Source organism: Aotus nancymaae, unplaced genomic scaffold (assembly GCF_030222135.1).
Source record: "Aotus nancymaae isolate 86718 unplaced genomic scaffold, 86718_ANA_hifiasm-v0.15.2.pri h1tg000092l, whole genome shotgun sequence".
Lineage (NCBI taxonomy): Eukaryota > Metazoa > Chordata > Mammalia > Primates > Aotidae > Aotus > Aotus nancymaae.
Genome location: NW_026988507.1, coordinates 5,964,707 through 5,981,059, shown reverse-complemented (window position 1 = coordinate 5,981,059; position 16,353 = coordinate 5,964,707). Strand labels below are relative to the sequence as shown.

General features: G+C 35.7%; 1 protein-coding gene across 5 annotated transcripts in view; it reads left to right on the top strand.

The window, feature by feature from the left end:
• TMEM117 (transmembrane protein 117) overlaps window positions 1–16,353 on the top strand; it is a 542,479-nt gene that overhangs the window by 274,551 nt on the left and 251,575 nt on the right. For 4 of the 5 annotated variants that reach the window (XM_064369843.1, XM_012459073.2, XM_012459075.2 and 1 more), the window contains one exon: window positions 8,038–8,137. The exons of the other annotated variant lie outside the window; for it this stretch is intronic. In XM_064369843.1, the coding sequence (XP_064225913.1) occupies window positions 8,038–8,137 (100 nt within the window). The remainder of the gene's footprint in view (window positions 1–8,037; window positions 8,138–16,353) is intronic. 5 annotated transcript variants of the gene reach the window in all.

The window sequence follows — 16,353 nt, the reverse complement described above, 5'->3', positions numbered from 1 at the left end:
TGCCTTACCCTGTAACACTGGGGGCCACAATATTATTTTGAAAAATGGAAGCCAGTTGACCAGAGGTTTACCTTTTTTTTTTTTTTTGGCAGGCGTATTATGAAATAGTTGTACTAGAAACTTTACATACTTTATATGATGTGTTCCCCAATAAACCCCTGTGAAGGAAAAGCGATTTTACTCCCACTATATAGATAAGGAAATGGATGATTATCAAGGTTGATCACTTGTCCTAAGTCATGGGGGTATGGGGTGGTTTGCAAGCTTAATATTTTCTGGTTCCAGGACTTCTGCTTCTCCAGTATGCCCTATTTCTTCCCTAGAAATCCCCATAATGTCAATGAATAATTTATAGTAGGGGAAATAGTTACAAAAATAGGAAATTATTACTTTAGTTTCAGATTAGAGATGATTATGGACAGAATTTAGACATCGATAGTGCTGATGACAGAAAAACAGCATAGATTTGAGAGCCTTTCAGAAGTAACATTAGTGGGTAATCAAATGTTGATAGTAAAGGAAAGAGAGAAATTGATGTAATACTAATGTTTCTGTATACAGCACAAATGAATTTCACTGAATGGACTGAAGTAAGGCAAGGAATGGAAGGAAGAATTGATGTATGCTGGATGTATTCACAGTGAGGGTGGGCTTGGTTAATGAATACACTGTCTACAGTCTTCTTATATATGTCTTCTTTATAGAACTTAGAGGGAATTAATGGCTAAAGTTGGGAAATTTGAGTCAGACTTTCATCAGTGACCATTGTTAGGTTCAGATGCAATTTTAATCATTACAGGCTACATCTAAAAATTGTCTGCAGCTTTTTTTGACATTCCAGGGGATCTTGTCCCGTTGCTTCAAACCATGGGTCTGGTCTGGAAGGTCCTTACACATGTATTGAGCTCCATCAAAGTATTTTAATTCTAGAACTAGAGATTTTGATCAAATATACTAAAATGTGGTTATTTGGATAATAGTTGACTAAGGGACTAGAGTCGTTAATCTAGTTAATCATTTCATTACAAACACAAAATGATTGAGAAAAGGTTAATTTAAAAAATCTAGGTTTAGTTCCTGGCATATTGTAGTGACAGATTTTTATTCAATGCCTTAAGAATACTTAGAGCTTTTGCTTTAGTTTTAGTGTGTTTAATTTAGGCCTGTACTCATGTAAGTCAACTCCTTGCCCATGATTTACTTGTGTGTGAAGCCCCCAATCTTATTTATGTTGCCCAAACATGGCTGGGAGAGACAGCTGTGACATTGTGAATCTAGCTGACCACAGATGGGTTTTCAGTGAAGCATGGATCCATATTAGTTTGATGATCTGTGTGTACTGCCTCCTGTTAAAATTTTAGAGACTCAACCCCTAAATCACTTGGCATTGACTGCAACCACTTATGTATGAGTAATAGACTGAGTGAACTGGAACTTTCGTTGCTAGTGATCAAGACCCTTACTGTAAGACTAATTCACTATATTATAGTTTTATTGACTATTTAGTTCATGTTAAAGTCTCTTTAGTTTAGTCATTTTGCAACAGGTTTTAATAGCGTTGGTATCTCATGTTGTCAAGATGTTATGATAATTAACCTTTTCCAGATCTTGTATACTGAAGTCTCCACATGTTTGTTATAGATTTGACAGTTAAGGTTTAAATCTCAAGGAAAAAATAATTGAAGTTAGAGACTGAGAAAGAATTTATTTAGGATCTTAAAAACCTATGTTAGTGATTAATATTTACTTAGAAGGCTGGTAGAACTGCAAGATTTTCTAGATAGTGGAAACAAGAAAACAGATAAAGCATAAGAGAAAACAAAGGATGAGTGAGTAGTTAAAATAATCAGCGGGAGAGAGATCCAAGATGGCTGATGATTAGCAGCTCGGGCATGTACCTCCCAGTGAAAGCGCAAAGAACGAGAGGACGCCACACTTTCAGACGAATATTAGTTGCTCACGGACCAGGAGATTCCCAGTGGAGGGGCCCCACGGGTCGCCAGGGCGACTCTTGTGGCCGGCGTGGCGGTTTTGCTGGTGCCTTAGCACGCCAGTTCTTGGTGCAGAGTCCGGAGATTCCCGGGCAGAAAAGCACCATCAATCTTAACACCGCTGTTTTGGCCGGCTCAGTGGATTGCTCAGATTTCGGCGCAGGGAATCAATAAGTTGGACGTCAGAGACCCAGTTAGAAAGTCGGTAATTATAAAGACGACAGACAGACAAATATATAATGAAGGGAAGAAACCAGCGTAAAAAGGTAGAGAATACTCAAAATCAGAATGCCTCTCCCTCTACAGGGGATTGCAATTCCTCATCAGTAACGGAACAAGGCTTAATAGATTACACGTGTGTTCCAATAACAGAAGCAGGTTTCCAAACGTGGGTGATAAGAAACTTCTGTGAATTAAAAGAACTTGTTCTAACCCAATGCAAAGAAACTAAGAAGCTTGAAAAAAGGTTTGACGAAATGTTAATGAGAATGGACAATTTAGAGAAGAATATAAGTGAATTGATGGAGCTGAAAAACACAACACAAGAACTTCGCGAAGCATGCACAAGTTTAAACAGTCGAATTGATCAAGCAGAAGGAAAGATATCAGAAGTCGAGGACCAGCTCAGTGAAATGAAACGAGAAGACAAGAATGCAGAAAAAAGGATGAAAAGGAATGAGCAAAGTCTCCAGGAAATATGGGACTATGTGAAAAGACCTAATCTACGTTTGATAGGTGTACCTGAATGTGATGAAGAGAATGAATCCAAGTTGGAAAATACTCTTCAGGATATCATTCAGGAAAATTTTCCCAACCTGGCAAGGCAGGGTAATATTCAACTCCAGGTAATACAGAGAACACCACAAAGATATTCTTCAAGAAGACCAACCCCAAGGCACATAATCACCAGATTTATTAGGGTTGAAATGAAGGAGAAAATACTAAGGGCAGCCAGAGAGAAAGGTCAGGTTACCCATAAAGGGAAACCTATCAGACTTACAGCAGATCTCTCAGCAGAAACCCTACAAGCCAGAAAAGAGTGGGGACCAATATTTAACATTCTTAAAGAAAAGAATTTTCAACCCAGAATTTCCTATCCAGCCAAACTAAGCTTTATGAGTGAAGGAAAAATTAAATCTTTTGCGAACAAACAAGTACTTAGAGAGTTCACCACCACCAGGCCTGCTTTACAAGAGCTTCTGAAAGAAGCACTATACATATAAAGGAACAACCAACATCAGCCTTTCCAAAAATATATCAAAAAGCAAAGAACTTTAACACAATAAAAAATTTACATCAACTAATGGGCAAAACAGCCAGCTAGCATCAAACGCCGGTATTAAACTTATATATATTTTAATTGGATAAAAAGCCAAAACCCATTGGTATGCTGCATCCGGGCCCATTTTACATGCAACAATACACAAAGACTCAGAGAGAAGGAGGAAGATTTACCAATCAAACAGAGAGTAAAAATAAACCAATAAACAAAAAGCAGGAGATGCAATTCTCGCCTCTGATAAAGTAGACTTTAAAGCAACAAAGATCAAAAGAGGCGAGGAATGACGTTACATAATGGCAAAAGGATCAATGCAACAAGAAGAGCTAACGATTCCATAGATCAACGAGATAGAAAATTAACAAGGATATTCAGAACTTGAACTCAGACTCGGAACAAGTAAACTTAATAAACATTTATAGATCTCTCCACTTCAAATACACAAAACATACATTACCACCTCACACCTATTCCAAAGGTGACTATATAATATGAAGTAAATCACTCCTCAGTAATCGCATAGCATTTCATAGGTTTAAATTAAATATTGGTTGGCTGTTTGTTTGTTATCTTCTTCCCTTATTCCTTCCTGACTACATCATTAAGTATAATTATCAGTATAAAAGAGGTTTTCAATACCCATTACTAAATTGCATTCTAGCCTGGGCAAGAAATCAATACTCCCATTCTCTCTCCCTCTTTCTTTTCCTTCTCCCTCCTCCCCATTCTGCCTCTCTCTTTCTCTTCCTTTTTCTTCCTCCCTATAAAAAAAAAAAAAAAAAAAAAAAAAATCAGCGAATGCACCAAACAAAATAACTGTAATTGTGCCTCTTAGCAAATAAAATTTACTTCTGAATTACTTGCCCAAATCATTAGGTGTATGAAACCCCACAATTTCACTTTTCTAGAGTCTGATGTGGTATTCAAACTGGCTAAAATTACTGATATAAACATATGCCTGTCTTGTTCTTTACAACCCAACCAGGAAGTCTTGTTAAATGTTAACGGATATGCACATGAGTGAAATAGTAGCTGAAAATTTTTATGACAGGTCTGCATATTGGTAACTCTTCTTCATATTTATCCAGAGCAGCAAAAATAAAAATAACTACTAAATAATGACTATTCTTTATAAATTACTCTCCATTTTTAAGTATATTAGTTATTTCATAAATTGTAAGTACTATCTCATCTGCATTGTTATAGTATCTAGCACATATATGTCCACAGCCACAGGCAAAGATACTTTATTTTATGCTGATATATTTTTCTTGGTGAATACAGGACAGCTATCTTGCAGTCAAGAAACTATAAATGTCATTAGAGAGATAAGTGAACACACAGAACAATTTTTAAGAGTTTTTAGTATCTTCCTCCATGGAAAAGTTTTTCATGATTCAATCTCATTTTATGGCTGTTTATAGGATGTAATGTATGGAGATCTATTCATGTCATATATAAATAAATGTGAAGGATTTGGATCACTTTATTAAATTATAATTTAAACAAATATTTATTAATTCTCCTCTGGACAATCAACAGTAGACAAGATAGCCAGAATAGTTTCCTGTCCTGGACCTTTTATCTAGTTTTTTCTCTTGGTTTTCAGTGATATGAGCTTGTTTCTTGACATCCTAGTAATTTTTGAATGATGGAAAGATATTATGTATAAAAGTGTGTAGAGGATAAAACAAAAAGTTTTCCCCAAAAGGTTTACTTTTTCATCTGTTAGGTAGAAAGTGTAGAAGCTGATCACCACAATCTGGTCATAGAACAGAGTGAGTAAGGGCTGGTTTACACTTTAATCAAGGATTCCTCCATCTCTAGTTTTCGGTAGTCCTCCAGAGGGCTGTATTCTCTTGGACCACATTCTCTGGCTGGTTCTGAACTCTAATGGAGTCCTCAGCATGAGGAAGTTGCCAGACCTCCTTAATGCTTTTTAGAAATTTTACTTAGTCTTTTAATACCCTCCTGTACAAGTTCAGAATTTGGCAAATGTCTTGAAAGGCAACCAACTGTGTTTCATCCTCTCTTCTGGGCTTTTCCTTCCTCACTAGGATCTTGGCTCCTTAAGTTTCCAATGCTGTCTCTTCAGCTCACTGAGACTGCCCATTGCAAAGAGCAATACCCAGGTTCTCATCCTCTTTCCTTGCATGCAGAGTCAGCAAACATGCCCAGAGAAAATACAGCTAACTTCTCCATGGTTCTAACTTTCCATGATTTTCTCTAATCTGGTATCTTGATTTTTCTAGTTTTCATTGCTTCATCAACTTTCTGATGCCATTAAGAAGATTTTTGAGTGATTTTTATATTTTTTATTATGGAAACATATCAAAATAAAGTTTAATTTTTTGATTATTTGAACAATGCTAACATATATTTTTGATGAACATATATTCAAATTATGTATACATCTACAGTAACACCACTTCATTAAAACTCGTTTTGTCAATAACTTCTACGATACCAAATTTGTGACATTTTTTGCACTTTTCAAAAACGTTTATTTTAAGTTCAGGAGTACATGTGCAGTTTTCCTATATAGATAAACTCATGTCATGGGGGTTTGTTGTACAGGTTGTTTCATCACTCAGGTATTGAGCCTAGTACCCATTAGTTATTTTTCCTGATCCTCTCTCTCTTCCCACTCTTTTCCCTATGAAAAGCCCCAGAGTGTGGTGGTATTTTTTTGTTTTCCAGTTCTTAGCTGGTTGGTTGATCTGTTCCAAGTGTATCCAGCTGCCTGTCTCTATTTTTAGATACTAAAATAAAAGAATGATACCTTCTTTTATATACATCTTTGCAATTACAGGGCATATACCCTAAAATTTCCTCTCTATTCAAGATATTCTAGAACTAATTGGAAAAGTGGACAGGGGGGTCATTGGTCAAGTTCTTCAAATTAGGTATCATTGAAAGAACTGGGCAATTACCAGAGCTAATCCTCTATAGTAATGTTGATTCCACTGCCCAAGAGCTGTTCGGTGATAGTGGTACTGAATGGTGCTACACCAAGTTGTCCAAGGGAATAACTTGGGAGCTTTCAAGTAGAAGCTCTTCAATTGGTGAACTCAACATGAATTGAAACTCAAGATTTGATGGATGCTTTGGAAAGCTAAAAGTTCTGCATGCTGTTCTTGACTTCTTATTATGATTTATCTTAAATGAAAATAAACCTTAATTTTCATTGTCTACTAAGCTACTTGTGTAGAGAGTAGATATCATTGTGTTTTATATCTCCACTAACACTTATAAGAAGAAGGTATAGCTTACTGGTTAAATTTCTGGGTTTGTGAGTCAATTAAGTTTAGGTTTAAATCCTATCCATTTACCAAATGCTATACTTTGAGTGAGTTGCAAAAACTCTCTAAATCTCAATTTCATTTTGTGAATTGGGAATAATAATACATTTCATTGTACCAGTGTGAGAGTTGATATATATACTGTATTTAAAGTGGTAATAACTATCTTTGGCACCTTATAAGCATACAGTTTGTGGTAGCTATAAAATTTGGGCTACTATGAAAATCCATGGAATTGGAGATCCAGAATTTTGGGGTTAGTCCTTAAAATATTTACACAGACCCTCCAAGATAGGTGAATGAAGTTTGTTGAAAAAGACTTTATGTTAAGAATTTTAAAGTTTGCTTTTGTTGTTAAATAAAACTAGTTAAATATCTGTTTATTTTATAGATAAGAGAACCATCTGAAATAACTCCAGGAAAGAAAAAACTGAATTGGAGACAGTTTACCTCTCATTAACTTCAAAAACATGTTTCTTCATAATTTCAGTAGATAGATAACGAACAATCATTATCTGTTTTAAAATTAATTTAAGAAGAATTAAGTTTTACCAATACTCTAAATTGTACAGGTATTATTATATGTAAGAAAAGGAGCAAAACTTAAGATAAAAATATCCAAGTGAACAAAAACTTAAGAGTAAAAAAAAAACTAAGAGAGAGAAATTTGACACCTAGCTACCATTCATTAGTTATATAATATGAATAGGGCAAGTTATGTGATCTCTCTGAGTCCCAGTTTTCTCAGAGAAATTGCAATATAGAAAAATAATAATTAGGGTTTTCTTGAATATTAAATGAAAAAGTAGAAATGAAAATGCCTAATGAACAATAGGCATAATCTAATAGTAGTATTTAATGATCAGTGGAAATAGGAGTTTGTTATACAAAAAGTAAATGGTATAATTAAATGTTTTTATTTTAGGATTTAAATCACACGTATTTGGATCAAATTTCATACTGCTTTATTATGAGTGGAAATTCTTCTTAAATCTTGATGTTATTCTGAACATTATTCAGGTTTGATATTATATCTGAAGCCTAATCCCAGGATTTTTCCAATTGTTCTGATTTGATGGAACTGAAGGAAAGTTAGCTCTTCTCTTTCAAGTTATTCCAGTCCAGGAAGTGTTTCTGCTCCGCTCATACTGGAGTGATCATGCAATAATACCTTTGCTGAGTATTTCTGTTGGATTTTTCAAAAGCTGTCATTAGTCCTACAGCTCGAATATGAAATGTAGATGGTAATTGGTAGAGCCACATTCAGTCTTCAAGTGTAATTGAAAGTGACCCAGCCATCCTGAGAGCTCTTCTCAGACTTGCAGATCTGTAAGCATGTGTGATGGGACAGGAGCAAGACAGCTTGTTGAGAGTGGGAAAGTCCCTTTGCCTGTTGCTGAACCAGAAAACTTGAACTGTATGACTCTCTGAGTCCGGACAATGTCTTGTGTGTTTGTTTCCACAGAGCATATATCATTACAGACTATATGGGCATCCGAAATGAAAGTTTCATGAAATTAGCTGCAGTAGGGACCTGGATGGGGGACTTTGTCACAGCTTGGATGGTAAGAAAATTTTAACTTCACCCATTTCAAACATCAGACGGAAGACATGTTTACAATGTTGGACAGACACTGCTTTTGATGGTGTAGAGTAAAATAATTACTTCTCTTCAAGTGAAACAAATTTATGAGTAAAGATAATTCCAGAGATTATATGAAATATCTGTGGACCTCAGAAAAAAATCAATGCAATTAGAATGTAAGTAATGGCCCACCAGAATATGTCCATCTATCTAAACACACATGTATGTTTGAGCATATGAACATATACAGTCATAACATTAATAGAAGTTCTCCCTGTGAAGTTATAAATAATTTTGTTTGTCTAAATACTTCCGGCCTTTATTTTTTTAGGCATGTAGAATTTTCAGGTAAGGAATGTGATCTGGCCTGTCTCAGAAGATTGTATGAAATATTTTTTAATAATTTAGTATTTTTCAACATTTATTTTCCTCATTGAAACTACTAATATGATGGTAACTGTTCTGAGTATTATCTCCTTTAATCTCTTTTGTATATTATTAGTCTTTGTTATTGTAAGCCTGGAACAAACAGACAAACATGTCTCCTGCTGAGCTCATCTGTCAAGAAAGTATCTTCTGTTTTTAATCGTTGGGTTAAAAACTTAAACATAGCATGTTGCTAAAAGGCTCTGGCTTCTGTAAATTTATGAGAGACTCATGAAATGCAAAGAGTATAACTCCCATAAAAATGGAGCATTTCATTAACACCATTCATAAATGCAGTTGATTCTAATTATCTTTGTCAGTCTATTCACTTGAAAATGAGGAGATATACCAGAGGGCAGATAATGCCTGACCCAAGCAAGACTAGGCATGGGCATGTCCCTGCAGATACATCCAAGATATTGTAGATACATTGTTACAAAAGAGTTCCTGCCATTTCTGTTGATTGCTTCTTACCTAGAACAGGTGCTTTCCGGGAACAGGAAGCAGTTGTAGCTTAACTGTTCCTACTGAGAACATTCAGGAAGAGTATCAGGTAACCATGAAAGGGTTTGTACAGCCTGCCTTTGAGCCTCCGTCTACCTCTGTTGATTTTTAGAATGCTAACAGAACAGATTCCTACATGTATCCTATTCCATTAACTTTAAAATGTAAACTTGAAAAATGATTTATTTGTAATCTCTAAAAATAGAAATCAGATTAAGTCAGACATTGCGACTAGGCTGCCTCATGCCAAAAATTTCTGTTTTCCATTGAAAAAAGCTTTTTAGAAGGAAATACATAAACTTTGAAACACATAATTTCCTTGAAATTTTAGGGGATGTTTTAAAATTTTTATGGTGAATCTGCTTAAGAAGATGGAAAAGCTGACTAGATTAAGAGTTTAGGAACTGGAATTCTTTGACCTGACCACCTATTGTTTGACCTTCCACAAATAATAAACATTTCCCTGAGGCTCAGTTTGCAGATTTCTCAAATAGGATTAATAGTTCCTCCCTGTGTTGCATATTTTCTGTAAATCTTAAGTGTGTGGCCCTGTGATGTGACTTATAATGCTCAAGTATAAGGTAGACATAAGTGCTTCCTTGTCGTGCACATTGTGGGCCCCCTCATCCCCTTAGCTGGGCTCAGTTCCTTGAGGTGATGGCAAGAGCAAGTCATTGATCCAAACTTCAGGATGCCTGGACTTCCTGAGCCCCGTGAGTGTGAGCAGCCCACCTTCTCCCAGGCTCGGGGTCCAGAGTGCCTGGAGTTTCTTTCAATCACCAATGCTGCAGTAGACTAAGATGATATGATACATTGCTTCCTGACTTTTCTCTCACATTGAGCCTGACAACAATTAGAAGAGAAACAATGAACCAGCAGGACCCAGGAGCTCACTCTGGAGTTTGCGAGCTCATGTCAGCCATTTACTACAGAAATCATTTTCTTTTCCACTATGACAACATTGTTTGTTTATAACCCAATTCTTTCTAATTCCTCCCCAGCCATTTCCTCAAGATGATGCTCTCTATACCATATACAGCTCTGCCCCTATTTACTGGTCATCATTATTATTTTTTAAATTAGTATTTTTTCCCTTTTAACTGTAAGGAGGGGCCCAATTGCTACAGCAGCCTTAGGAGGAAATTGCACGTGCAGTTTTGACCAAAGACCTTTAACCCTTCCTGGTTGGATTTCTGTGCACTTGTCTTCCCTTCTCATCTGGCTACGGGGCGTACAGATAATTCTGCAGTTCAGCCTGTGATCTTTGTCTCTTTCCAAGGTCTGGATGACCTTCACAGTTTCTTCTAACTTTACTATTTTAATGCCTTATGTTTCTACTAGCTAACCTGATTACCTTTTTCTATACAAAAGATTACTGCTACATCATAGAACTAAGACTGGCTTGAGAGTCAAGAAAACCGTGTTCTACGTTGAACCCCACAATGTGATCTTAAGTCATCTAACCCCCTGGGGCCTTTCTGTAAGCTGGAGGAGAATTCAAAGTCTCTTTATGCTATGTTATATGAAACATTGACCTTTCCCCATTAGACACAGGGACAGAAATAGCAAAGGAAATACCAAGCACTCCTGATTTTAAAGTACAGTCACACAGGGAAGATTCCCAGAGCACATAATTTCTATTCCCATTTCTATTCACTGAATGGGCAGTAAGTTTCTGTATAAATATTTATACGTTTACATATGTGTGTATTGATAACATTTTAAAAAATAATATTTTTCCTCATGAGAGCAGTCTAAGGTAGCCTTGACCTTCATCTGTCTGTAGAATTGTCATCATGAAATAAATATCAATGATGAAGGTGACTGTCATGGAAAAGCCACTGTTTACATTAACTATCAAAGTGTATCTTTTATGTATATCTGAAATGGGAGATTTTTCTTTATGGAAATAATGCAAACCTTTTTTCATGGTTTTAAAAGGCATATCAATACTGATGTGATCCAAAGATAAGGATGGTGTCAATCAATATTAGAAATATCTTTGGCCCTCACATTACAGAGCTTCAGCCTCTACTGGGTCCAATTTCCTAGGAAGTTCTGACTTTTCCTAGCTCTGTGGTACTCCCCATGTAGAGGACAAGACATATTTAAGTTAGGGTTAAGGGTACTAATTCTTTTGTCAAATGGGTTTTTAAAATAAGTTAATATGTAAGAAATACATAAAGTGCTGAGCCATGTAATCCCGCATTGAGCTGGGTCTTTGCAATGGGCAGGAGCAGAGAAAAGCTCTGTCATGAAGATGTAAATAAAACAACATGGGGTGTCTCATGAGACACCATTTCCAGGTATCCACCTATGTGCTCATGCATTATGCCATTAAGTGAGAAGCTGGAGGAGAGTCGGCCAGTTTCATATCCCATTACCCAAATTTTTCCATTGCTGCTTCAGCTTCTGATGAGGTCTAAGGTGGCAGGGGATTCTGGGGACATCATGATGGCATTTGTTTCTGCCCCTAATTTAATACCAGAGAGAAGAAGCACTTCCTGTTGATCTATACCTAATCATCCCCTATTCTAGCCCCTGGTACATCCTGTTCTATTTGCTTCCCTCTTACAACAGTAAATGGTGTGACTCACAATAGAATCAGGTCATCAGACTCTAGGTTTGAGATTCTTGTTGGGGTGAGAGGTACAGATAAGGTGAAATTGAGCCATGACCTAAGAAAACAATTTTGGGCCAGGCATGGTGGCTTACGCCTGTAATCCCAGAACTTTGGGAGGTCGAGACAGGAGGATCACTTGAGGTCAGGAGTTCAAGACCAGCCTGGCCACATGGCAAAACCCCATCTCTACTAAAAATACAAAAATTAGTCTAGTGTGGTGGCACATGCCTGTAATCCCAGCTACTTGGGAGGCTGAGGCAGGAGAATGGCTTGAACCTGGGAGGCGGAAGTCGCAGTGAGCCAAGATTGTGCCACTGCACTCCAGCCTGGGAGATAGAGCAAGATTCTGTCTCAAAAACAAACAAAACAACAATAACAAAAACCCAGAACAACTCTGTTAGTCAATACTGAAGTCCTCACAAAGCATCCTTCATCCTAAAAACCGTATACTATGTATATCAACTCCTAATAGTTACAGGGCATTGCTTGGCTTTAACATATTAGCCCTAGGATTATCTGTTGGAATTTATATATATGTGCCACTACTAGCAAAGGCTTTACCAGGAAGTGAGATCATAGACACATAAAACAATTTAGTTTGCCAGTTGGCTTTGCTTTTGTTTAAGACATTTATAGTGACCATGTGTGGTTTTAGTGGACTTTTTTTCCCTTGAAACTTGGGTTTCATTAGAGCCAGACAAGCTTAACCGTTAAAAATGCTTTTGGATTAATAAGACATAGCCTTTGTGGTTGAAGTATAGTAAGAAATAAGTTGTAATTTTGCTTAATTATTTCTCTCTATTGAGGCTCTAGCAAGGATATAATTTTAGAAAAAAAGGTGTTTTTTAGAAATATATTTTACCCTTCTATTTTAGCTGTGCCTATTTTATGTATAAGTACTAAAATATCTATCTAAATATTTGAGTGACAAATTTTGCTTTCTTATTTTTCACACACTTTGTATTTTTTTCAGAGAGATTTTATAATTAATATTTATACTGCTATTAGCTTTGCTTCAAAAGACTGCTTATAATAGTTAAGAGGAAAAGTTGAAAATGCTTCCTTACTTGACTAGAAACTTCTTGAGGGGAGTTACAATGTCAATAATGTTTATAATTATATTCCTAACACCCAACAGAGAACCAGGCATAAAATAGGTGCTCAAGAAATATTTATTTAAAGGATAGATCATAACAGCACATAAGCACTGTTTCATTTCTTTTTCCTAGTTCAGTTTTGTGACTTATAATTGTAAAATGAACATTCTAGAATCCTAGAAAGGTGGAGAGAGGTCAGCTATATTGTTTAGGATATCAAATATATTAAGTCTGCTTTGGTCCTCTCCCTACCCCACCTCAACCAGGCTATGCATCTCTTCAAACTAAATTTGTTTCCGGAACCACAAGGACACATGCTTGTGAACACTCTTGAATGGGAGTGATGAATTGTCAGTGTAATTCTCCCAAAATGATGATGTAATTCTTGAGTATAAATGGCAAAGTGTATAAAGAAAAGACTGAGCTCTGCAGATTCTGCTAGTGCATTCTTTGAATGGTTGCTACTGCTCTCAGTGGCACTGTGTTGCTCTCAGCTCTGAGGTAGAAGGAAGCTGGGTTGAGATATGTCCCTTCAGTCATGTGAGCAAGGAGAGATTACTACATAAGACAGAAAATTGGTTACACTTCAGTGGACAGACAGAGAGAATTAAAGAATGGTATATACTTGAGAATAATGCCATTACATCAAGGGTTAATATTTATTTACAATTCTAGAACAGAATAGAGGGAGCAAATATTTCTGTAGTGTTTGAGCATAAAGTATTCCTTCTAGCTTAAATGTAGATAATATGAAATAAAATTTATAAGTATATAAACATACAACCTACAGTATGGTATTTTTTTAATTGTCATTTTATGCTTATTGCACACTTATTTAAGAAAGTAGTTTTCAATTTATCAAGTTAAAAATAGTTTATTTTCAATTTATCAAGTTAAAAATAGTTTAGTTCAAAGTTTTCTAGTTAATACATGTCATTATTTTGTGGACTATTGTGCAAACACTAAGCTGGTGAATGAACAACAACCTGGAATACAACCAACAATACTAGCTTGTTATTGCATCTGGAATTGAGCTTGACAATTCATATTATGATCAGTGCCAATTTTCTAATTATTTCTCTTCTACTGATGTTTCAGAATGACAGAATAAAAAGCATAATTTAATTTGATTTAACACTTGAAATAAAGTAGCAATAACAGCTTTATTGAACTTCATAATAGAAAAAAAAAATTAAACTATGAAACTTGGAATAGAAGGCCAGGGTTAGCAAACTCAGTGAACACATGTATATGACAAATGGAAGGGTGCAAACCAGATATTTAGCCATGGGAGCTGGACCTAAAAGCCAAACATTCCTCTGGGTCTTTCTCTTTTGCTTTCTCTCTCTACCTGTTCGTTGGGACCATTTTGAATTCAACCTACCCCTGATTAGTTAACCTCATGTTCGGTACATTTGTATGTTCCATTTCATTACTCACAGAGTGAAAATGCAAACGGGATCAAGCATTAATTAATATACTATCTTTCTATAAAAATTTTATGTTATGTGAGGTTCTCCAAGAAAAAAAGCATGCATCAGGGATTTAGGGGCACAAGATTTAAAGAGGAAGTACTCTTGGGGAATCTATGAGATGAGAGAAACAGGAAAGAGAAAGAGAAGGAGGCAAGCAAAGATATACTTACATGGTGTCACATAAAGTCTGCCCTCAGCCTGATCCCCTGGGCCTGTGCTTTTGGGGAATGGAGTGCTCCAGTAGGTCGAGAGGATGAGTGAGGCACCAACATGGACCACCAAACAGAAGAAACCAAAGGACAGCAGATCACCCATACCTGCCAAAAAAACACATCAGTTTGTTTGATCATTTGATTGAAGTGAAAAGCATAAAAGAGAAATTCTTTTTCGTATTTCCTTTTCATTCATTAGGAAGTTTAGAGGGAAGTAAATGTGATCATTTTGCTTTTGCATGTATAAATACTTTAATGTCTCTATAAATATTTTAGCTTTGTGTTTCATGTTCCTTCAAAATAATAAGTTCCCGCTAAAAAATTAATAAGGCAGGAAAGTCTAACTTCCTGTGTTCAGATAGCATCATAAGTGATGATCAAGAGTCTTTTAATTTTTAGGACTTTCAGAATTAAAAAATTACAAATAGAATATGACATGGAATAAAAAAGGATTTCTAGGTAAGAAAGATTGTACTATAATGTACAGTTATTTAAGAATAGAAGCACAAATTCTGGCTTTCACTATAAGTCTCCTAATGTCAATGCCCATCAAAATATCAAATAATTCCATAGTATGTGCTAGGTATATTGTATGCAATTTATATTCATTTATGAAAAATTTATGGAATATAAATTTCATATTCATATTTGCTAACAATATGAAAGGCACCTAGAAAAATTCACCTAGGTATTGAATTGAACTGCATTAAGGTATGAAAGAAACTCAGGAGATCTCTTATAGAAGACTTTCCCACTAAAGACAGGGGATACTCACTTTTCATCTTTTGAATTCCCAACTTAGTTTCAGCTTCTTCCAGTTCCATTATACTTTATTTCACTTAGCTTATACTTCCTCTAGGTGGGTTCCTCCTTTGTCCACATATTCTGTACGATTTTTCTAACATGATGTTCCACACCTTTTAAAGCACTATTTATCTATCATTTACCCGAAGAAGTTTGAATAAAACCCAGGAGGCATTGATACTTTATTTTTGCCTCTTCGAAAGTCAATGATACAATGAAATGAGGACTGACTGTTAATATAGGCTCATATTAGAACTTGAAAAAAGAAGCTATGTGCTTTTTTGTAGTACGTTTGGAAGCAGTTGATGGCTCCCTTATCATTTCTTTCATCTTTTATTTAGTGCCTCCTGTGGCCCAAGAACTATTCTAAATACACATATTTAGAATAATGTTTATATGTAATTATATACTGTATATACTTAAGAGTAGTGAATATATACACACACACACACACACGCACATGCACATATTTTAGAATCATGTACATATTTTAGAATCATGCTGGACCTGCAAGAGATGTTAACTAAAAAATAAAAGAAATGATCAGGGGAGTCATTCAACTACTTCTAGAAGTACTATAAAAGAAGCACATAGCGTCATTTTTCAAGTTCTAAACTCAGCTAATATTAATGAGTACTCATTTTATTGTATCATTAACTTTATATCAGATACATACTCATTTTCCATTCATAAAAACCCTGAAACAGGTGGAGATAATGAAGCTTAGAGAGATTAAGTGTCTTGCCCTTGCCCAAGATCACACAGACATGGCAGTATGAATGGCAGAACTGGAATATAACCCAGGCAATCCGGTTCCAAAGTTTTCATTGCAAACTGAATTCAGTTTGTCAAAATACTACAGTATGTGAAAGTATATATAAAATAACTATAGTATGTCAAAATACTATAGTATTTCTTGTAAGCATTTAATTGTAGATCTTAATCCAGTATGGCATATAAACATATATGCCATATTCGGTTCCATCTTTTTTCTGCTTACATGCCAATTGAATTTGTTGAATTTTGTCATTAGCTGGGGGAAGTGAGTATCTTTC